The sequence below is a fragment of the Erpetoichthys calabaricus genome, chromosome 4, assembly GCF_900747795.2.
Source record: "Erpetoichthys calabaricus chromosome 4, fErpCal1.3, whole genome shotgun sequence".
NCBI lineage: Eukaryota > Metazoa > Chordata > Cladistia > Polypteriformes > Polypteridae > Erpetoichthys > Erpetoichthys calabaricus.
In genome coordinates this window covers 226,316,321-226,340,372 of record NC_041397.2, presented here as the reverse complement: position 1 = coordinate 226,340,372, position 24,052 = coordinate 226,316,321, and the positions used below count along the sequence as shown (strand labels likewise).

At 35.6% G+C, this 24,052-nt stretch overlaps 1 protein-coding gene across 5 annotated transcripts in view; it reads left to right on the top strand.

Moving 5' to 3' along the window:
• LOC114650634 (glutamate receptor 4) overlaps window positions 1-24,052 on the top strand; it is a 473,072-nt gene that overhangs the window by 437,840 nt on the left and 11,180 nt on the right. The window contains exons 13-16 of one of the 5 annotated variants that reach the window (XR_007934826.1): window positions 2,653-2,900; window positions 10,743-10,857; window positions 20,547-20,661; window positions 23,291-23,425. Coding sequence is in view for 4 of the 5 variants with exons in the window: in XM_051926886.1 (XP_051782846.1) it covers window positions 2,653-2,900; window positions 20,547-20,661; window positions 23,291-23,536 (609 nt within the window). In the remaining variant the exon portion in view is untranslated. Of the gene's footprint in view, window positions 1-2,652; window positions 2,901-10,742; window positions 10,858-20,546; window positions 20,662-23,290; window positions 23,539-24,052 lie in introns of those variants that run through there. The other 4 variants (XM_051926884.1, XM_028800403.2, XM_051926886.1 and 1 more) reach the window with 4 other exon arrangements.

Below are 24,052 nucleotides of genomic sequence, written 5' to 3'. Positions count from 1 at the left end.
GCTACTTACCAGATAAACTGTGAGGGAATGTGTGTGGGTTTGTGTGAGTGTGTGTGTGTATGTATACCCTGCAATATACATATTTTTTTTTGCCTTCTTGGGTTATTGACCTGACTTGCAGCCACTGTTCCTACTAGTATAGGCTATAGTTCCCAGTGCTAGAAAAGTTCAGATTATTTTATGGATAGCACTGTTCACTGAGTGCTTAAAAATGATCCCGGGAAATGTACTGTATATATGGATGAAACACAGTATCTTATTTTTAGTTTTATATTTTCAGTTGTTAATGGCATAAGATATTCTTTTTTTACTTTTATTATAAAATAGTTAAAGTGAGGATTTCATGAATAAAATGTCAAAAAGTGATTTTATTACTTCCATAAAATGATTGTGTTATTGTCAAGTTCCAAAGTGAATTAAGTTTGCTTTTGTAATATACTGTATAAATTATTTTTCTTCTTTGTTTGAAGGTTTAAAAATGTTTCTGTTATGCACTCTGAGAGAAATCAGAAAATGAAAAATTAATATAAAAAAATCACAATTAGGGCGGCACGGTGGCGCAGTGGGTAGCGCTGCTGCCTCGCAGTTGGTAGACCTGGGTCCTCCCTGCATGGAGTTTGCATGTTCTCCCCGTGTCTGCGTGGGTTTCCTCCGGGTGCTCCGGTTTCCTCCCACAGTCCAAAGACATGCAGGTTAGGTGGATTGGCGATTCTAAATTGGCCCTAGTGTGTGCTTGGTGTGTGGGTGTGTTTGTGTGTGTCCTGCGGTGGGTTGGCACCCTGCCCGGGATTGGTTCCTGCCTTGTGCCCTGTGTTGGCTGGGATTGGCTCCAGCAGACCCCCGTGACCCTGTGTTCGGATTCAGCGGGTTGGAAAATGGATGGATGGATGAAAATCACCATTAATTAAATGTTAATCAATATGGCTATTGCCAATTAAAGGTAATCAAACACATCAAAGGTATCAAATTTATCCATTAAATACAAACTTCATCTAACACTTTCCATTGGTTGTATCATTTTAAAGGCATTGTGCAATTGATTGAAAACATTTTTTCTTTTTTCATGATTAGATTTTTTTTGTCCAATATACAAAATAAACATAATACAATGACCCAGTGTTGAAATGTTATCAATTCTCATGATTTCTATCTAGAAGCAACAATAATTTAAGCAGCTATTGGGCCCAGTAAGAAAATTCTCTGTTGATAATAATTACAAAGAATGAAAGAATCATCAGCAAAGAGAAGACTGAAGGCAAAAAGGGAAAACAGTTAATTACATAGGACATCAAATGCAGGCCAGGACACTAGGATACTCCCAGAACACATACTGAAAACTACTAGGAACATCTAATGAACAGGAATGACATAAGAGATCAAATACTAAGCCCATCTTGGGTTGCCTTCTGGGACTACCAAATGTTCTACAAGTATGAACAAGCTGTAGCTGTTATGACTAATAATTAGGGGTTTTGAAAGACAGGTAACATTCCTAAACACAATGTCCCAGAATATGTCTCTTTATTAATGTAAAAGATCTTTAGTCCAAACAGAAATGACAGAAATAGGTTTATAGGAAGATTTATATAATGAAGAGTAGATTGTTGATACTTGGTCCTTACTTGAACAGACAGTAGTTATATAGAGATATGCAAGATGTGAAGGGAGATTAGGTTGTAGATATACAGCTTTGGTTTTAACAGTTGACCTGAGCTTAAGGTAAAAGAAAGGTGAAGCATAGCCTGTAGTGTGCAAGTACCTCCCTTTAATCAGACTTAGCTATGTATCCAAATGTGTAATAACATTTTACTTCAGTCGCACTCTACTTATCCTAATGAGGGTGGTGGTAGAAGCATGTTAAGCTGCACAGAATAGGCCAACATGTCCTCAGCAACCTTATCTAACTTCTCCAACTTCTGTTCTTCCAAACAGACAAGACTTGCAGACAAATCAAAAGACATAGTGTTTACAGTCATTTGGCCTGCCTCATGTTTTCTCCCAGCAGGCTGTACCTTGTACACCTCCCTTGAAAGCACCTGGGGTATCCTAACTCCACCACCTCCAATGGTACCTCTTGATTCAGAAGAGCAGCAGTTCTATTCTGATGTCCACCCATAATGTAATAAGAGACATTTCCAGATTAACTGGGAAATTACACCATCATTCTTTTTAGGTTGTGGAGATTAAAAAAATAAATCTAAAGTCAAGATACACAGAATGCAGTGTTAATAGATGGTACAAATAAATCTAATAATACAAATCCTGTTAAATAATAAATCGAGGGTATTGGGCTGTAGAAATTTAACTTTACTGTGTATACTGTTCCAGAAAAGCTTAATATATTCTTTCCCTTGCACTGCTTATTCCTCGCTTATTGTTAATAATTCTTTGAGTATTCCAGCGCTCCAATGCAGGCTACTTAGGCTAACTTATTACTGTTTTAATTATAACATTGCATTCCCAGACACATTTAATCTAGTTTTGGAAGGAGCAGAGCCCATCCTGCCAGCACTGGGTAAAAAAAAGGAACCAGTAATGTACAGGGCACCAGTCTGTCCCAGTTTATTTATTTAAGAACATGTTGTATGCTTTTACTAATTCCGAAAAATTATCTAAATGTAATATCTGTTCTCTTTTTTCTTTTCTTTGCAGAGATCAAAAATTGCAGTTTATGAAAAAATGTGGACTTATATGAAATCAGCTGAACCTACAGTATTTACAAAAACCACAGCAGAAGGAGTAGCACGGGTTCGGAAATCTAAGGGCAAGTTTGCCTTCCTCTTGGAGTCTACAATGAATGAATACATCGAGCAGAGGAAGCCATGTGACACAATGAAAGTGGGAGGCAACCTGGATTCCAAGGGCTACGGCGTGGCCACACCCAAGGGTTCTCCATTAAGGTGGGTGGAATAGTATAACAATATGTCATGTGTTGTTATAGTATTCCACCTTCCCTGATGCCCCTTATACTATACTTTACATATGTCATTTGTGCGTGTTGTGTGTGAAAATGGTATGTGTTTTTTTTCATAATCTTTTTACTTTTTAGAGCATCAAGAAGGTAATGCATTTTATATTTAAATAGTGATTTCATTGGTCATGTTACAACAGCATTCTGACTCATATTTGTTTGTGCTATGTATTTTTTAAATCACTTGTAAGTCAGTATATGATTTTGTCACAGTGGTACCCAGAAATAAAAAAAAAATGGTTGCTCCTCTAAAACATAGAACTGGACAGTAGTCTCATTTATGAATTATTCATCAGTTTATAAAAATTTCCATCTATTCTATATAGAATATATACCCCATTAAAAGAATCAGAATGTAAGTTAAAACTAAAATTTTGCATATTCCTCCCAAATTATTTATAAGCAGCATATGAATACCTTATCTAAGAAGTGTGGGTGAAGAGGAAAATAAGTAGGTTTGATTTTCATGACATTTAATATACATCGCACTATTTCTGGTTGCAAATCTATTAGTTTGTTTCAAATGTTACAAATTCATTTATGTTGTCCACTTGACAAAATGATATCCTTGCTTGCTTATATGGATAGGCAGAGAAATTATTAGATAGGAAAGGACCCCTCGCCACACTATTACAACTGTGTACAATTACTGTGTCATATACAGTATATAATTATGTATGTATTATAGTAAGTTTCCTTTGCTGTTCATTTGCTCTTCCCAGTAAGTGTCATAGCTGCAACTGGCTAGCTGCATTATTTCCAGTTTTGCCTTTTCTCTAAATTGAAAGTTTATTAAATTAGCTTTGCAATTATATATTTTGCCAGATGCAGTACTGTAAAATCTTTTTGAAATTTGTGGTTTTATTTTTTTCAAAGCACTTAGGTTTCACTTGTGTGTATGCTTTCTAACATAATTCATTTTGCTATGGCCCACCAATCATTCTAAATAACCCTCTCTTCAATGTTAATGTAAAATAATTTTAAAATGCTTTTCATAATGGTAGACAAAAATAGACCAAAACTTGTTGCTATCTCCTTGCTATTCTCCAAGTACTCTGATTTATTACTCTAACTGAGTAATCTCTCTAACTGACTTTTTGTGTATGAACTATAAAACATTTGCATTTTGGATGGGTTTATGCATAATGCCCATCGTGACTTCACTGTGAAATAAATTACAAAAGTGAAAAAGAATAATATTACACACACACATTTTTCATTTGTATTCACTTCTGGAGCTCTAATTTAAAAAAGGTTTTCTGCCTGAGTTGATAAATAGTGATTTTGTTTATCATCACAATTTATTAGAGTTGTCGGTACCTTAAGCTGCAGAGTACATTTATTTCAGAAATTTGCCCATGTAAGTCCTGCAAGGCACAATTTTAATAAACTACTTTTGCGATTTTGACAATTCTAAAATATACTTGAAATCAATGATAAAAAATAAAAACAGGTGAAATGATGATAGTTCCAAGTGTTAAAATTCTTGTTGCTAAATGTCGCATTTTTTATGTAATGTGGAGAGATTGGACAACTTGAATGTAAGACATTAAAGTTTTCAATTTAGGGGGAATGAAATGACAAATGATCATTCTTAGTATGCATTACTTCCTGCCATATCCCCAAAATGCATATTTATTTTGCCAGAATGCAAGAGTTAGGGTGTGAGAAATTAATAGTGTTGTCTGGGATAAACTAACATCGTGTCCAAGAGCTGGAATGTCCTCTGTGCCAGTAACACTGAGGTACATTCTAGCTCTCCCTGACTCAGAAGTGGAAAAAAATATGTTTAAAAATGGATGAAGTGATCTACCCTACAGAATATGAAATGGGCTTTCAATAAGTAAAAGCTGAAGAAAGAGCTTATCCGATAATGTGGACAATAGAGGATACCCTTCTACTACCCTTCTGAGACCCACACAAAAAACTTATTTGTTTTGTCTCATGTGCTTGTCAATTTTCTGTTCATTTTTCCAGTTAGATCTAAGGAACTCCGTTTTATTATAATTAGATTTGAATTCTGATTGCTCACTCCATAATCTTTTTAATTTATCCATCCATCCATTAACTTTGTTAACCTTCTTTAGACAGTAAATACAGGGTTTTATGGAGTTGGAGGCTATGCAGGCAGTACTGGCCACATGGAAAGAATTGAAAGACAGTCACAGTAATTTTGAACTACTGCTAACTTCTTCATAAAGCAGTTAAGTACTATTACTGATGTTACAAGAAAACAATGTCTGAAACATTGGGTATCTTAATGGTCAAACACAAACAGTGACCTTCATTATCTACAATACATTAAAAGTTTAGGAAGAAACTCACAAGTTTTTAAATGTTAAGACTTTTTTAGTAAATGCATCATTTCCAGTAAGTTTTCTTGCTGTGCGGAGAAATATGTTTTCAAATGAAAGGGGATGGAGTGGCTATTTTTTATGAGAATTAGTTTACTTGTTCCCAGCGTGAGAATTGCTTTATTGCAGAAGAATGGTTCAGAAAATCTAGACGTAAACAACATCATTGGATGTGACCTCAGATAACGATTCTGTTTTCCCAGGCAGTGTCTGCTATAGCATTGACAGAAGCAGTGCTTCAATCAGAAGGTAAATGTCTTCCCCTCTTATTATTGAATGGACAGTTGGAGACCGCACATATTATTAGTATATATAATAAGTACAAGCCACAAGCTGTTTTGCCAGTCTGTAAAGGTTAAAAATACATAGCCACTTGATTTTTTTACGATCTCATCTTATTCCAACATCAACTTCAAACTATAATGCAGCTGTCTCTGCACGAAATTTAAAAATAAAAGTTGATAACTTGTCAGAATATAATTCTAATATGCATAAATTTACATTAGGCCCAAGGAAGTAACCAACCCTATATGGATCTGGGTTGTCAAATTATTATTTTATATAAAAGGGAATGTTACCTATGTGTTTTCAACTTGGGAGCCAGGGCCTGTCACAGCAGCACTAAGTGCTAGGCAGGCACCAGCCCACAGAAAGGCAAACTCACATAAACCTCCACATTTACTGCTCAAGCCAAATAAAAAAAATCATATATTTTTATGTATATTTTAAGACCGTGAAAGAACACTGAGACTACAAGAGAATCTGTATACTCCACACAGACAAAAACTGGTTGTGGAAGTTCAAACTTAGAATGCTAGATCTGTGAGGCTGTGGCACAGACTACTGTGCCACACACTGAGTAAGCAGACTACAACTTATTTTTTTTGTGCCTAATAAGTGATAATGTATTTAATTCTGAGTGTCAGTTTTCCCAACTTAAGTTCAACACAGATCATATGGTTGCTTTCCCCATTCAGTCTCTTGTGTTTATTATTGTTATTTTAACCATGTACATGTTATCAGTTGAGGACTCAATTCTCATTCTCCTTTAACTGTCTTTAAGTTAAAGTGACATTTCTTTGTGGCCTACCTCCTATCATTGTTGTGTCCGAGCTTTATGTTCTGTATGCTTATAGAGCTGGGGACATCATACACTAAACATAAATGAAAAAGGTAAACTGCCTTTGCTAACCTCTCACTAGCTGACCATCTCATTATGATGTCTGCCTATACACTCAGTACAGCTGAAGTCAAGTAAAGGTGATTTTTGGTTTGTAGATTTTAATACAACATACTGAAGTTCTCAGCAATAACATAGACAACAAAGTATCTTCTCTTATGGCCTTTGGCACTATACTTTTTTCTCTGGATCTTATTGGGGGTTCAAGAACAACCTTATAACAATAGTGTAGAATTTAAAGATTAATCTTGACAATACGATATATTCCCAAACTTGTTTATCCTGCCCTTTTTAAATGGCCACATATAATGAAAACTATCAATACATATAAAAAGCTTTTTTTGTTCCAACATTGACCTGGATAGCTTAGGATTAAGATAAGTTTGAATCCACTAGTCTAATAACATTTATATAGACTTTTAAAAAAAAATACCTTTAAAAAGTTCAGCTGGGCGGCACGGTGGTGCAGTGGTAGCGCTGCTGCCTTGCAGTTAGGAGACCCGGGTTTGCTTCCCGGGTCCTCCCTGCGTGGAGTTTGCATGTTCTCCCCGTGTCTGCGTGGGTTTCCTCCGGGCGCTCCGGTTTCCTCCCACAGTCCAAAGACATGCAGGTTAGGTGGATTGGCAATTCTAAATTGGCCCTAGTGTGTGCTTGGTGTGTGGGTGTGTTTGTGTGTGTCCTGTGGTGGGTTGGCACCCTGCCCAGGATTGTTTCCTGCCTTGTGCCCTGTGTTGGCTGGGATTGGCAACAGCAGACCCCCGTGACCCTGTGTTCGGATTCAGCGGGTTGGAAAATGGATGGATGGATGGAAGTTCAGATTGTTAAAATGCATAAGATTCGATAATCCAAAATTTCTGGGTCGCAGATTTCTTATTGCTACCAAATTGATTAAAAATATTTTCTCATGTTTGTAATCATTCTGTGGTTGCAAAAATTTAAAAGATTGATCAACATCATAGTTATATAATTTTAAAATGCAGAAGAGCATGTTTATCTCTAGCCCACAAAATAACCTGTACATCAAACTGGCTTTTAAAAAGCTGCTAACTTGAAATGAACAATCACAAGTTACTTCTCCAGTTGCAGCATGGAGATGCACTGGTTAGTGTTGCTGTCTCACAGTTCCAGAGTCCAGGGTTTTAATTCCAGCAAACAATAAAGCACAATACAGCTTATTGTAAGAAAATATAAGAAACAGAAATTCACACTGCAGGTTACATCAATGTTTGTATTGGTGCAGGATCCAACACATGAGCAGCTTTAGCTATACAGTACTATTGTTTTAATTTGAATTGATCAGCATTTTTTTTTCTCTACTTAGTACCTTTGTCTGATTTCTAATTTTTAATTGCCATCGAACATGAGGGCTTTGAACACAGAATTTAGGATTATATTAACGGAACAGTGCTTTAAAATTTTTAATTGCAATAGGTCATGCTGTCAGATTTTAAAAATCCCTTTAACATGACTCGTATTCTTTATCTAGTAATGCGTCTTACAAAGGGCACTACCACAAGAGTTACTATAAACATATATAGGTCAAAGCAACAAAACAAATACTTAAAATAAATTACATGGAAATAAAAATCAGGAACAATCAACAAAATTACTAATCAACATATGTTAATAAAAGGTTTAGTTTAGCAACAATAAAAGAGAATATTATCAATTCACGACCGAGGACAGAAATGTCAGATAGAAAATCAAGTAGGAGTAAAAAATAAATTGCAAGTAGTTAGAAAAGGACAGAACGAAGGAGAAGTTACTAAGCTACTAAGGTGAAAATAAGTATCCATACAGGGTAGCTTAATGTCTTAATAATAGTAAAAAGACCTAGGTAAGCAGATTTCATGTATCTTAATAATTTAATTGCAGTGCATATAATACAGGGTGTTTGAATGATCACTTCAAATCACTAAAAGAGAGTACCGAAAATGAATAAATGATAATAGCAGGGTAGTTCTTAACTTGATGACTCATGAGTGCACAGTATGTTTGAGAAACCAACTTTTACATGTCCTAAATTGGCTTCTTCCTTAAATACACTCGATATTCAAGTGTCATCTGCAACAGTGAAAAGACAATTCCAGGATGCTGGCCTTAGAAACAGAGTTTCAAATAAAAAGCCATTCCTGAAACTGGCAATTTAAAACAGAAAGTTAAAATGAGTTAACGAAAACAGACATTAGATGGAAGATGACTGGAAAAGCATATTATGACTAGCATCTTGGATTAATCATTTCTCTGTTGCAGATGACGCTGGGATTATGCATGTATTTAAGGGAGAAGCCAAATTAGGACATGTAAGACATTTGTTTCTTAAACTACAGACTCTGATGAATGTATCCTATTATGTAGTTGTGCATATGGATCTCTTCCTTCTTTTTCTATCCTGGTAAGGTCCAGTTTGCCCACTTCTCTCAGGATAGTAATATGTTTGTCTGAAATCTTTATTTTCTTGACAATCTGTCATATGGAATAACTTTGAGTCTGCAAAAAAAAGAAAAAATAAACAATTTACTGACATAATTCTTGAGAAAGCTTATTTCGGTTTGCCCATTTTTAACCCAAAATTGAAACTTTAGGAATGCAAGTACCTTGCAACCCAAGAAAAGACAAGGTGATCATTCTGTTTAACAATGACATAGTATGTATAAGAAAACTAAGGCAAAGGAACATTTTGTATGTATCAGGGCTTCTTCAACCATTAATCAGAGCTCCTGAGGGCAAGGAACCCAAGAGGTGATACATAATTAAAGCATCTCAGGTTTTCCACATCAGATTGTTCTCTGGCATGCTCAAAGCATTACTCCCCTACCCCTAATCTGTTCTTCAAATGACGGGCATTTGTTTGTCAGCAACATTCTCTTTTTTTCAATCTGTCTTGACCCATGCTGTAGGAATTTTGCTGTTTTTTTTTGTCTGTAATTCAGATTAATCATTCTGCTTTACAGGTTCTGTCATCTATAATATATGTACTATATATTTAGCTGGCTGCCCTCTAGCATCCTGTTTTCTAGTCAGAATATTTCAGGTTTGCTCCCATTGACACCTTTCAGGGATATTTGTAGGGAGTTCCTTTCCTTGGCCACCTCTTTCCTAACATGGGCTACTGTGTCCTTCTAGTCATTATCTGCCTACACTAACGTCTAAAAGGCAATCTAGGAGGATACAAATGTCTTGGCTGATTTCAATTAAACTTTTGTATCATGCAGAACATGTTCTGAAACCAACAGAAAAATCCTGACTTTCATCTACCTCTTCCAATACTAGAAACTCCTAAAGTTCTGTATATTCCTATAATAAAAGTATTGAGGCAGATTTTAAAAACCACTGAAACATAAATTACAACTAAAAATAAACTAATTCATACACAGTGTCTTAACTTTCAGCAGTGATGAACATATTCATTTGTCAATTTGATGGCAGCATGTCCTTTGCATTGGTAAACTTGATTCCTTCTTGGACTTGAGCTAAGATTGATTAATGACCTGTGCACCCTGCGTTGATGGACATGTTTTGTACGTAGCTGTGAGTGGTTGTACTCGGTGTCACTGTTTGTTTTGCTCAGAAAACTTCTTTTATTAGAGCATCCAACTCCTCCTGAAACAGCAGAGGGTCACAATGCTTATTGAACAAGTGGTTGCAGAATGAAGAAAAGTGAAAATAGCTGAGAAATAATTTACCACAACTAGTACTATTCCATGAATTGACAGTTTCTTAAGTGTATTTCTTAAGCTTGCAGAATGTATGTACAGTATATATACAGCTTATTTATACATACTCTGTGTTAATTCTTAGAATTGATTAATATGAATCACAAAAAAGATGCACTTTAATATCATACCAATTTCAATGAAATAAAAATATAAATATTTATGAACCCCAATAATTATAACTTATAAAAATGTTAAAACACTGACCAACTAAATGTAGACAATAATGAGTACACTGTTATTAAAAAGATAAGAATGGAGATGGTAACAATACCTTAAATTTACAATTAATATTTTCTAAACACCAAAATCTTCTGAAGAGTGCACATTCTGTATAAATGTATCTCTGTGCTTTTTTTAAACCCTGTGAAATCTCACAGTAAAAAAGATGTGCTCTCATTTTGTTGCTATTATGAAGAGAGGTTTATTTATCTAGAGAAAAACTAACAGTGCTTTCCATCTTGTCCTCTACACTCTTAATGGCTGTTCATTTTCTTACAAATATGTTTTATCGTTTCAAGAAATGCTGTTAACCTGGCAGTTTTAAAACTGAATGAACAAGGCCTGTTGGACAAATTGAAAAACAAATGGTGGTACGACAAGGGAGAGTGTGGCAGCGGGGGAGGTGACTCCAAGGTTAGCCTCAATGTCACCAAAAGCGGGTAAAAACAGTATTTTGTGTAACTTGTGCATCTGCTGTGGTTATAATATTTGTCATGGGCTTTTCTCCAGAACATCGCAGGGGGGATGTGCAGTGAAGTAGAGCAGTTACTGTCAAAGCAAAAATATTTGCTTTTATTTTGATTTTATGAAAACAAGATTTGCGTTAGGAAACAAATTACTTTTTTGTCTAAGCTTATTGAAGTATGGTATCTGCTACATAATCAAAGGAAGTGTGGGATCTTTAGTTATCTGACATCATCTAAATAAAGATACTGTGAGGCATGGTGTAAGAAGTGGTCTGTGTTGTGGAGCACTTGAGCTGGTAGGTTGGATAGCGAATGGTCAATTGAAACAACCAGTGAGCCCCCAAAGAAAGTTACTGTATATCCCTGTATGTATTTGTATGGCTCACAATAGACTGATGGATATGTGAAATGTTTTTTATATGTTTCTCATCACATATTGGTCAGGTTCAATGAAACTGTTTTAGAATGAATTGCCTTTTATAGTTTTCTGCTTTGAAATAATATTCTTCAAATTTAGTAATGGTGGCAGTATTGTGACACAGTGGTTAGCTGTGTTTCAGTCCCACCAAGTTGCTGTATACAGGCATTTTACGTGTTCTTCCCATTTTTTTTCTCTGACATTTTGGTGTTTATCCCAAAGGCATACATGTTAGGCTAATTGGCAACTCTTAACTGGCCTGGCATGAGTGAGGGGCAGGGTGTGCCCTGTCATGGACTGGCACCCAGTCCACTTTTGGTTACCGACTGACACCCAGCCCTACCAGGGTTTGTTCTTGTTCTTCATGACCCTAAAATTGAATTGATGTAGTTCACCACTACTTCCATTGTGAGATGTTGTAACTGCTGGATGCTGAGAAACATGATGCTGACTGGCTGTGGTTCCTGGCAGCATGCAATTGTAGTGAAGGCATCCCAGACATCTTTGTAAGGGCATGTAAAACAGACACACAGAACCGCATGAAAACATAGCTTTATCAAGGCAGGGAAAAACAGTTTGGGTTTCCAAGTGACATTGTAAGGCTTTTCATACATCTTTTAAAGGAATTGCCTTGACTCACTGTACCAATATATACTACATGTTGACTTATTTTTGTTTAACCAATAATGACAAAATGTCATGTGATGTCAGTCACTTGATGTTTGATTTACCTAATTTTAGAACTTAGCTGGAACATATAAGTTTTGACCTAATGTGTAAAATCATACAACTGAAAAATTGGGTATTTATCTTTTTACCTAATAACAAGTAATTTTGTCTTTTTACCTAATAACAAGTAATCTATGTGGCTTTTTTATCAGTCAGTAGTATATCTAAAAAAACAATAGAACACAAATCTAGTCCTTTTAAAATAGCTGCAGAATGGCTTTGTGGAAAGGAACCTCACTGACTCTATGCTGGATGGTTCTTCACATTGGAATGTTAGATGGAGGTGTTTCACGCTGCACTGAAAATAATCAGAAACAAGGTTTCCTGTAATTGGTAATCAATGAACAATACTCTGCTATTCAACTACTCCTATAAAAATTGCAAATAGGAAGTGATAAATGGCATGTTTTATAATTTAAAGCAATAATCAGGACGTGTAAAACATTTTCATTCTTCTTTATTCTTGCCAGCATACCATGTAGTACATCACAAATGCAAAGAGATCAGCTTGCAAACAGATCATTCCTTCACTAGATACAAAGGAATCCAAAGTTAGAGGGAGAATGCAGTCTTAAAGCCAGGTCACTGTAAAGTCTGTTCATGTTTTAACCAGAGTGAAGTAACTCTCATCTTAACACAAATACCAATAACTTACTGGATGTACTGTAATGTCACCCAGATTAGTGTTTCTTGCTTAAAAGTATAACTCATTTGCTCTCAAACTCGGTTCTCGGACCCCAGGTGGCTGCAGGTGTATGTTCCAACCAGAGCCACAATCAGTGAGTCATTTTATCTCATTTAATTAGCTGATTATTTTCTGCTCTTATTCTGGAGATTCAGAAAATCACAACAGTGTGATTTTTACTATTATAAAATGTTTAAAAATATTTTAATTTTTGCCTGAGCTTTAATTCTTAGCACTCTTTTGTTGCTTTCCTAATAATTTACTTTTTTCTGAATAATGTACTTTGCTCCCTAATCATAACAACTAGCAGAGCAGACACCCGGTAAAACAGCCTTAAATGCTGAAAGGCTGCAACTACTTCAGCATCAGACCCCTAATGTGCTAATTTGTTCATAATAAATTAAATAACCAGAACATCTGGAAAAGTAGGGTGAAAATCATAAAGATGATGAAAATCTTAATGACCAAGTTAAAAAAAACACTAATTTACCTCAATGTAACATACCTAAATCTTAGATACATTCTAATAAAAAATGTACCAAACTCAGTTTATTTGTAATTTCTGCATTGACCCAAAACAAAGAAATTGGGAAATTATATCTTTATTAATTAGGCTAGGAGTCCCATTAAAAAAAGAAGTTGTTTGGAACAAAAATGTGCAGCCACAGGGGGTTACTGGGACTGAGTTTGAGAACCACTGGCGTAACTGTACTTAAAATAATGTTCTTATATTAAATTTCCTTTGCCCTAATAAAAAGGTACAATGAGGCTATGGAAACTTTATTGAAATATTGTATAATTTCACTTTTAAGTTCAAAAAACATTTTATTGTGTTTTATTATCTAGTATAGTAAGGATTGAATAATGTGTTTTGTCAGTCATTAGAAGACAGAGGAGCAAATTTGGATCTTGCCAGTTGGCCAAATTTGTTTCCAAATACTTAAGATTAGTGTATTCAAATACTCCAATTAAATTAATTTAAATATTGCTATTCAAAAGTGTGTTATGATTTGAGTTAATTTTAAAATTTCATCTCATTATTCTGAACTCTTTTCAAGATCTTTTATTTTCCATTGTAGTTTTTTGGGGGCACAGATTCTATTTCTGATATTAATTTATTGTTTTGTAGTAGTTTTAAGTTAGTTGCAAAACATTTTCTGATAGAATATTGTTTTTTCATGGGTGCCACAATTTTATAGATTTTTTTATATACTATTGGTAGGGTGGTTGCCACCAAGGAATAACTTTTAACGTAATAAGTTCAACAATATAAAGGTCATTACTGCACACATCCTGGTCATTTGAGATTGTCTGTTTCACTGAAGATTTCTTGTGTGTGTTTCTTTGCTTTTGATTTCCCGGTTTAAGTAATTTTGCTTTGTTTTTTCTACTATGTTTTGTGCTTAGCATTTTGGCTTTGTTATTTGATTTAATTAGCAGTGTGGAATAATGCTTACCACTTTGAACTTCAAACCCTGAGGTGTGACTTCAAATTAAACTTCTGACTCTATGTGTTGTGAAAGGCGCTATATAGCGCCCAACCCGGCACAGACTGAGGTAGAGGCACGCGCTTAAATAAAACACACTTTTATTTTTCTTCAGCCGTGGGGCACGCCTTCCCCGTGTCCCACAGGCCCAACACAGTCCCAATAGCACTTAAATATAGCACACCAAACAACACTTTCCTTCCACTTTGGCACCACCACTCCTCCCAAGCAACCTCGTCCTCTTCCTCCCGATTCTGGCTCTCGAGTGGTGGTGGCTGGACTTTTTTATACCCCACCTGGAAGCATTCCAGGTGCTTGATCACCTGGCCCTAATTGCATTTCCGGGTGGGGCTGAAGATTTGATCAGCTGGCCTGCAGGCTCCATGCAGCTCCCCCTGGCGGCCATCCGAGCCCCCATGGAGCCATGCGCCAGGCTGGGGAATCATCGTCTGCCAGGGAGGCTGCCACCAAGCGTCCCGGGGGAGGTATTGAGCTGTCCATGGTAGCTCCCCCGGAACAGATGCAGTAGGGGCGTCCCTGCCGGGCATGGTACCTGGCTGTCCATTACAGTGTCCATGACCAAGTCATTTCACCTGCCTGAGCTCCAAATGGAAAAATAAAAGAATTGTAACCGATGCATCTCAAATGTGGTAGGTTGCATTGTACAGTATATTATAAAGGCATCAGCCAAATAATAAGTAATAAATGACTTCCTGGTTTTAACTTTAGCTGGATATTTGACTACATTTCATCTTCTGGTCCCAATCAAATCCAAATTGTTTCTTGGTATACCTAGGCAGGACAAAGTGGAGGCACCGTAGTTTGTGTTGCTGCGTCACTGCTCAATGTAAACAGGATCAGTTCTTGACCTGGTCATTGTTTGTAGGGAGTTTGCATATTCTCAATATGTACACATGGTTTTCCCTGTGTATTCCAATTCCCTTCTACACATCAAAGATGTGCATTTTTTATGTATACCTCTAAATAAATTTGATATAAATTAATCTGAGCGTGTCTTGTGAAGGATTGACATCTTATTCAGGGTTGATCCTTGCTTTGTACTGCTAAAGAAGGTTTTGGCTTTCCACAACCCTGCTATTGAAAAAAATGTATTTAGAAAAAACACACAATCATGGACTGTACAAAATGGAACTAAACAGTGTATTACAGTCAATTAAAGATGATAAATTAGTATATTGAGTGGACAGGGATGTACGAAGTTCTAGAAAATGAAAGGGCATTTGCTAAAACCAAAAGGAAGTATGTCATATGCTATATGCAGTACGGAAAGGTTGGTTCTTCATTGTAGTATTAAATGTTTGATGGGAACTGCAGCTGCTCGTTCTAGGAGGTTCTAAAACCAATGGCCAGGAGAAGACTGAAACAGCAAGATGGCCAAAGGCTACACAGGTTTATATACCAGGAAAAGGGGTGCATTTAGACTTGAGGAGGATTTCGTTTCAGAGCTTTGCACAGCAGGAAAAGAAAATTAGGAAGTATGAAGTAATGCAGTTAAGCTGGGTGAGCGAAATGTTTTACATTGTTATGGTGTTTGATACATGAACCTCCTACTAGTTTGAGTAAGTTAAAAAGTACAGTAGCACCCCAGTTATCAGATGTATTGCAGACTGATGCCAGCTCGGATAAAATGGATATCCATAGCCATTTCAGATTTAAAATTACAGCTATAAAAGATGTTGCCAATTTATATGATACGGTATCACTTTTAAGGCTTTTTTCATACCTTAGTAGAATTTAATGTTCCTCTCTTCTTTGCATCTATGTTCAGTGGTCATCTCAGCATCCAAATTTCTTCAGATTTAGTGTCTTCCTACTGTTCAATATACAGAAGTGCTGTTTTGATGGCATTTAGGCAGTCAGTATGAGAAATCTTGTGTTGATTATACTGTTTATGTTTAATTGCTTTTTTTTTTTTTTTGTAGACCAAGTAGCAAATTTAAAAGCGATATTGTATTTTTTCAAATAGTCTGACTGGAAACCTGCGTGATTGCAGCAACTGACAATAACCAAGGGGTGCAGTTGGGTCTGCATTCCTACAGTCACATGGTGCTCAAACGTACAAATGAATTTAAAAGTGTATTATTCACATGCTCAGTACAGTATTGAAGGCAAAGCTTTTATGAATTATAAGAAAAGTAGTGTATTACACTTATAGGTTCACCGTGAATAATGCAGATCCTCAGTAAACTGGGGTGTGGGTAATCAGTGTTCCAATGTGTTGTCAATAACACAGAGGAGAGAATATCAAGAACCCAATGTATTTGCTTTAAAAACATTGCAAGTTACTTTTTCATTCAACAAGTAAAGTTATATTCAAATTCTAGAGATTTTTAATATATATCAGAGATTGGTTTTGTTGTAGCTATGAGGTCCAAATCAGAGTTCAGCTCATTGTAAACAAAAAGCACTAATGATAGTTGCACTAGAGGTTGAAAGTAGATAATGAGTATATTGGCTACCTCATGAAGTTTAGACAAATGGTTCTAATATTGAAAGCTGGTCAACACCTGTTGTTCACAGTTGACCTGGGTGTGTAACTAACCTAGAAGGACAGTGCCAAGGTCATGGTGATCTTTAATAGCCCTGAATGGGAAATTCAGGCTGTCATGGCTGCAAAAGTACCAAGTACTTACCTGGTAAATCTTTTTAATGACTTCCAGTTACCAAAAAAGTTGTCTGATCTGAAGGGACAGATTCCAAAACAGTTGTTAAGGGGAACACTGAGGTTCAGCATATCCATCTATGCAAACGTCAACCCCGCAGCCCCCCACAAAACTACAAAGTTTGGATGGATTGTTTATTGCCATTTAGAATACTGGAATGGAGAAGGGGATAATGTAACAGAGACAAACCTTGCATCTGAATTTGGAGTAAAGGCTCATTTGTGTTGTCTGCAGATAAGAGGGGGTACAGATATGGCATGCTACCCTAATAGTTATTCCGTTTGAGTGGTAGGAGGAGGTAACAGGGGTGATGAAATAATTTTAAGCCTGAACCAGAAAGGATTATTCTATGGTGATGATTTTGCAAGAGGCCAAAGATTAACTTCTTGTTGTTAAAATATGAGAATTATGTATAGTGTATGTTTCTTGTTTAGAACCAAATCAATATGGATGCATAAAACTGCATAATCAAGTATCACACAATTGATTCCGCTTTATAGATTCATTCCCACTGAGTCAATATGTATTAAGACCATTCTCCCTCACATGCCACAGTCTAGACATGCACTGCAAACGTCCATCATAACTGGATGTCATTTCTAGTTGACCCAAAGTCTAAATGGTGTTTGACATATGTGACAAAAAAGGATACTGCCAACATAGAGTGAACTATAATGAAGTTCAAAGAATGATGGTGCATGAGATAGAGGACAGCAAAGGACTGTCAGTTGAATCTATTTCTCATAAATAGTTAAACATGAGCAAGGTCAGCACACACAGGTTGCATAAAATGATGACTTGTGAAGAGAAAAATCATCGCATCCAAAGATAAATATGAGCTAATAATTTCAGACTTTGAGAAATTCAGAAAGCATTTCTTAACAGGGAATGCTACTTGGATACATCTGCACCCAGTGTGCTAACTGCAAGTGAATGATGGAAGCATGGTCAGTATCTGACACCAAAAACATTCATACTTCAAGCCAGTATGGACAAGAACATCTTAGTCCATACTGACTACTTGCCTCAAAAGGCCCACATTTATTATTATTATTTCACAAAAATGTATCAGTCTATCAAAGAAAAGTAAAAAGGAATGCTATTGACCACTACCGTCGGCTTCATGGCAATGCCTACTCACAATGCAAAGGTCACAGAAGCTGTTCTGCCAAACTGTGGTGGATTCAAAGAAATGTCACACCCATCCTATTCTTCAGACCTGGGTGTGGGTGATTACCGCCTATTTCCTAATCTGAAATGCAACCCCAATGGGATGTGCTAGGCCAATGTGTCAGGTGAATGTGTCAAGTTAGCTACTGAAGACTGGTTGTACAGACAAAATATTTTACTTTAAGTGACGCATACGTGATTAGTGGAAACATAAAATATGTATTAATATTCACAAGCATTATGCTGAAGAATAACATTTGTTACATTTTACTGGTATTATTCTTTAATAGGTCGGGTTCAAAACATTTTGATCTCCCCCATATATTGTGTTGATGGCACATTCTCCATAGAATTCAGTCTCTCTCAAATTAGATTCATTGGAAAGTATTTCATGTCAGTGAAAGCAAAAAATGTGCCCATACTGTGCATAGTACCATTGGCACGGATAACCATGACCTTCTGGCTTTAGTTTCTTTTTTCTTTGTTTTTTTTTTATTTTTATTTAATAAATTCTTTTGTGTTTTATGCTACTGAACTGGTTTAGTTTATTTTGTATTGTGTTGTACTTAAATAGCATTTTCTTGTATTTTAACTTTGGTTTCACTTATTATGTTTCCTTTTTGCTATCTTCCTTGTCTTTTGCATACTGAACCAAAGGGAGCAGGGGTTCGGTGGCAACTGTTTGACAGTCAACTTGGCGAAAAGACAACTCGGCGAAAGACAAATTGGCGAAAAGACAAATTGGCGAAAAGACAACTCGGCGACAGACAACTCGATAAAAGACAACCCAGCGAAAGACAATTCGGCGAAGAAACAACTTGGTGAAACACTCTGCGACATCCTTTACCAGTTAGGTAATAGTTAGGTTCAAAGAGATTTTCTAATTATATTTAAATGACAACGTGATTTAAAATGTTGAAAATAAATTTATATAATTGACGAACAAACTTTATTCTGCAGATGAAACAAACTCTATCTTACATTATCTTTTGCAACCAAAATTGCTAATCCTTTATATAAATTGTATTGATTGTAATCGTATGATAACGTTATTTAGAATACAAAAGGTGACCTGCGAGTATGGCTTAAGGAATATCTTTACTCTCAACGTATTGGGACTCTCATAAAGCAGATGATTCTGTAGATTTTCCGGCGCTCTACGTTGTCATTTAATTATCATTAAAAAATCTCTTTGAACCTAACTATTACCTAACTGGAAAAGGATGTCGCCGAGTTGTCTTTTCGCCGAGTTGTCTGTCACCCAGTTGTCTTTTCGCCAAGTTGTCTGTAGCCCAGTTGCCCCTCAATGGGGAGCAGAGCACTCTGACACTAGAGCTGTGGAACTACCCACAACCAATATAAGGCCTAGTACAGCTCAGCACTGTTGCTCAGACATTAGCTTTTCTTCACATTGTTCAGCCCTCAATCTTGAAATTTGAATTGTGATTTTTTAGGTTTACTATAGGTTCTCTTTTTCATTCTTTGTTTTATGGACTTCTTCCTTATTGATTTAATTACTGATTTATGGATTGGTATTTTGTCCAGTTTTGGTTTTCATGTTTGAGGCAATGTTTTTATTTGTCTTTTTTATTTCTAATTTACTTCTTCCTTATATTTTAAATACTTCTTAAACAGACTTTTATCATTATATTAAGGACTGTTTGTAATTTTGACCAAGGTTTTTTATGGTTTCCCTTTTCATTTAGGATTTACAAGCACGGCTTTGTTTAAGTGTGCAGGCAACAAGCCTGCTTTTGAGCTTGAGGACAAGGTTTACTTTGTGTTTTTGGTCTACTTAGAGTTTTGGGCCTGTCTGTTTTTCAAAGTGAAACCCTTCTTGGGTTCAGTGATTCCTGAAACATAAGTATCAGCAAACAAATTCAGCTTTTGTTTGGAATTTGATTTATTCTTTATTTAAAAAAAAAAGTGATAAGGGAAATAAATGCCAGATGTATATCATCAAGCAGTACCTTGTCCAGACATGCAGGAAGAAGAACTTTAGTAGGCTACAGTGTGCTTCCCAGGGAAAGTATTCATAGGTGATATTGGAAAAGAAATATAATACAAAGAGAAGAATTGAAGAAATGAAATAAAATTAGTGAATGATACTTCACATTCAGAGACTAACACTGTGGAAGTTAATTTTGCATTTAAGCCAAATTTTGCATTTTGTCATATTCAGATCCTCACTTGGGGAAAATGAAGTAAAATGTTTGCCAATAGTTTTGTGTTCACAGTAACTGCCTACAATTTATCCACAAGTTGCCCACAGCAGTATGTGCCCGTTACTGAAAGCGATAGAGTGAGGCTCCATTTCAGTGCCTGTGGCTGAAATCCCTACCACACAGACACACTCTCTGTGGGGCCTTTGCTCTGTCACTTTGCTTTGCAATTCTATGTAGTTTTAATTGAATAACATAAAATAACATATATAATGTTATTTATGTTATTTTCCACGTGAAGAACTCCCGTAAACCTTGCCGTTTTGAAACTCAGTGAGGCAGGCGTCTTAGACAAGCTGAAAAACAAATGGTGGTACGATAAAGGGGAGTGTGGACCGAAGGACTCTGGAAGTAAGGTCAGTCGCTGCAGTTTGGGACCTACTGTTGTTATGCACAAACAGTAAGGGAATTAGAACTGTATTCAGGTTATAGGCTCAGGTTAAATAATTGTCTATACATCTTGATTACAGTTTTGGTCACTTTTAGTAAGTATACATAATTGGAAAATTTAGCATAGAATTGTAACAAACAATTTTCACTAATTTCAAAACGTAGTTAATAGGAATTTCAACAGGAATTCATAATACTTTTTACAGAAATCTACATGTTTAAATATAAAGTATTTGGGCATAATTGCACCACCAAACTGTTACTTTATTAGATTTTCATTTTTTTACAATACAGCTTCCTATCACCAACACTCATTCATATAACGACAATGGCAATGAGTTACATTTTGACATATGATGTAATATAAGGTTAGCGTACTTACACTTGCATATATTACACACCCATAATAATAAACAATAAGTTTAAACACATAATTGTCCCATTTGTTAATAAATAATTTTTTTTTAATATTTAAAACAAAGCTGGAGACCAACTGAAACCATTTTTTTCAGTTTCTTTCAAAAACAAAAAATAAGAAAAATATGGCAACCTCCTGCCTGCAAGAAACTACCCTACAGCTCATTTAATACTGAAACTGCTAGGAATATGTGGACAATTCAATAATGTTATGCAATCCTTGATATCACTAGCAAGGTTAGTGCTGGTAAAGACATCGTCCATCTTGCTGTATTAACCCCAAATCAGGACATGTTGAAATTTGAGCACATTTTCAATTTGAAGGAATGTTTTCTCAATGGAATAAAACCCCAAGATTAGAAACTTATTGCATCTTTTTAAAACATGCCATTAAATTTACAGCATAAACAGTATGCAGATGGTTCTGCATATTGTGAAAACTATTAATGAAACAGAGAGCAGGAAGTTTAAACACTAAATGTGGTGATTTTGAATAACATATTTTTTATTGTTTTTCTTTTTTTTTTCAATCATTGACTCAAATCTGCCAACATCAAAATTTGCCTAAAAGAAAATTGCAACTTTGGTATTTTTGTGTAAATTTTTTTTTTTATTGCATGCAATATGATGTCTTTGTGAATATATAATTCAACCAGTGCTAAACTCGTGGGCAGTCTCCTTTCCCTGACATCCAGAATCTACACAGCAGAAATAAAACGTAAGGAGGAATCTGAATAGTGAACGAGGTTTTGGCCTGGTCTCAAATGAATAAAAGACATAACTTTTGTCCAAATCAAAAAGTCAAAGGCATATTTAGGCCTTATACATTTAGTATATTGATTTTTGTTCAGGAAATGTACTGGTCTCTAGTCAAAAGAAAATGATACTTCAAATTAAAATGATAATTTAAAATACTTTGTAGGCATTCTTAACAAAAAATAATTTTAAGTATATGGATTTTGGTATGAAACATACCAAACAATATTAATTGTTGGCCTTCTGTTAGAATTATAGTATATTCCCTTCTTGACATACTTGGACATACTACAGCTTCCCTGATGTCCTCTGTTTTAAGTGACTAATGTAGGCATACGTCTGCAAGCCTCAAACCTTGTGAACAGTTAGGTTAGTATTTTCGTTTCTCTATAGACTTTCAATTAACTTAAGTGAAGAAGGTTATTCATAAAACAGCCTCTGACCAGATGCTTAGCCAACATCACATATTTTTTGTGCTGACCAACCTAAATTCTATAATGGAGTTTCCCCTCTCTTGGTGTTTCCATCTTTTCCAGGACAAACAAGTGCCTGTTAACAATTTAGCCTTACAAATTCTATACTTGCACCATTTCTTGTAGTCCCTTTAAGCTTTCCAGAACCCTGTCGTGGGATTTTGATCCTGTCCCTTACTTATCTCATCCTTTCCATTTATTTAATTTATATTATTCTTTAAAACTGGACTAATCAAACAAAATGAACACTTGCAGATATATTAAGATTTCATTTTACTGTAGTGACAACATTAACTCTAAACAGTTTGGTTTTAATTTTAGTTATATTTACCTCCTGTTTATTTTCAGAAAACCTGAAAAACAAAACCAATAAACACATAACTATGTACATGAATACTAAATGAATAAAAAATAAAATGAACTTTTTCAAAAGCAATAGAACAAAATATTGTTTAATGTTGAAATTATTCAGTAAATTAAATAGCAACAGAACATATCTGAAGTTGAACTTATCAGGCAGTGACACTAATTTGTAGATCCTGTTATACATTTCATAACATATGCAATGCATATTATATTCTACACGCTATTGTTATGCATACATACAGTATAAAGTACTATCTATCTGTTTATCTATATACAATATATAAATATGCACATATTACACAAGGAAGTGTTTCCAGAATGTAGCTGTCACTATAAGTATAGAAAGAAAATCTAGTTATAGACTTTACTTGTGTTAGATAACTAATTTGAACATTTCATTTTCTGAATATTTATTTTCTGTGTAGTATTATATATTATTAATTTTTTAAACATTTTTCAGTATATTTATATGGTTAGTCACAGAAAGGCATATTTAATTATTATCTAAACCTTATTGTGTTTGATCTTTTCATGTACCATTGTTTAAAGAAAGCTAACAGAATGTCTTATTGTTTTTTCTCAGGACAAGACAAGTGCTCTGAGCCTGAGCAATGTTGCTGGCGTCTTCTACATTCTTGTTGGAGGCCTAGGCTTGGCCATGCTGGTGGCTCTTATTGAGTTCTGTTACAAGTCCAGAGCAGAGGCCAAGAGAATGAAGGTGGAAAAGAATGCACAGAATTTTAACTCAAGTCCTTCGCAGAGTACCCAGAATTTAGCCACATATAGAGAAGGTTACAACGTATACGGAACCGAAAGTGTTAAAATTTAGGGGTAGGACTTAGGGTCCCCTGTAGTAAGTGGGTGGTGCATTTTTTGCAAAGTGTTGTGACCTTGTGGCTAGTGTTAAGTGCTTTTTAATTGCTTTCTTGGAGAGCTTTCTTCTTTTTTTCTCTTTGTTTTGAAGAGGTGTTTGCCAGATGCAAATTTGGTTCCGTTTCATGGCTGCAGATGACGTGTTTTGCTATTTTCTATTGTTAATAGGCACCTGCATTGCATTACTTTACCATGAAAATGAAAACAATGATGTTGACCTTTCTTTCTCCTCTCTCTAGCTGCTGTGGGACAGAATTATGTTCTTCTTGCTCCTGCTCAGTTTTGGACATTCATGTACTCTTTACCAGTAGCCGTCTGTTGTTTAATATCAGTTACTTGGTGTGGGGGACATTAAGTCGCTTTCTCTGCATTTAGTCCTCTAAAGAAATAGACATGAGTCTGATTGGCCAGAGAATTGTTTTATGCCAATAAGTAACTGATATAAAACTGGCCTGAACTTGCAAACTTGTTT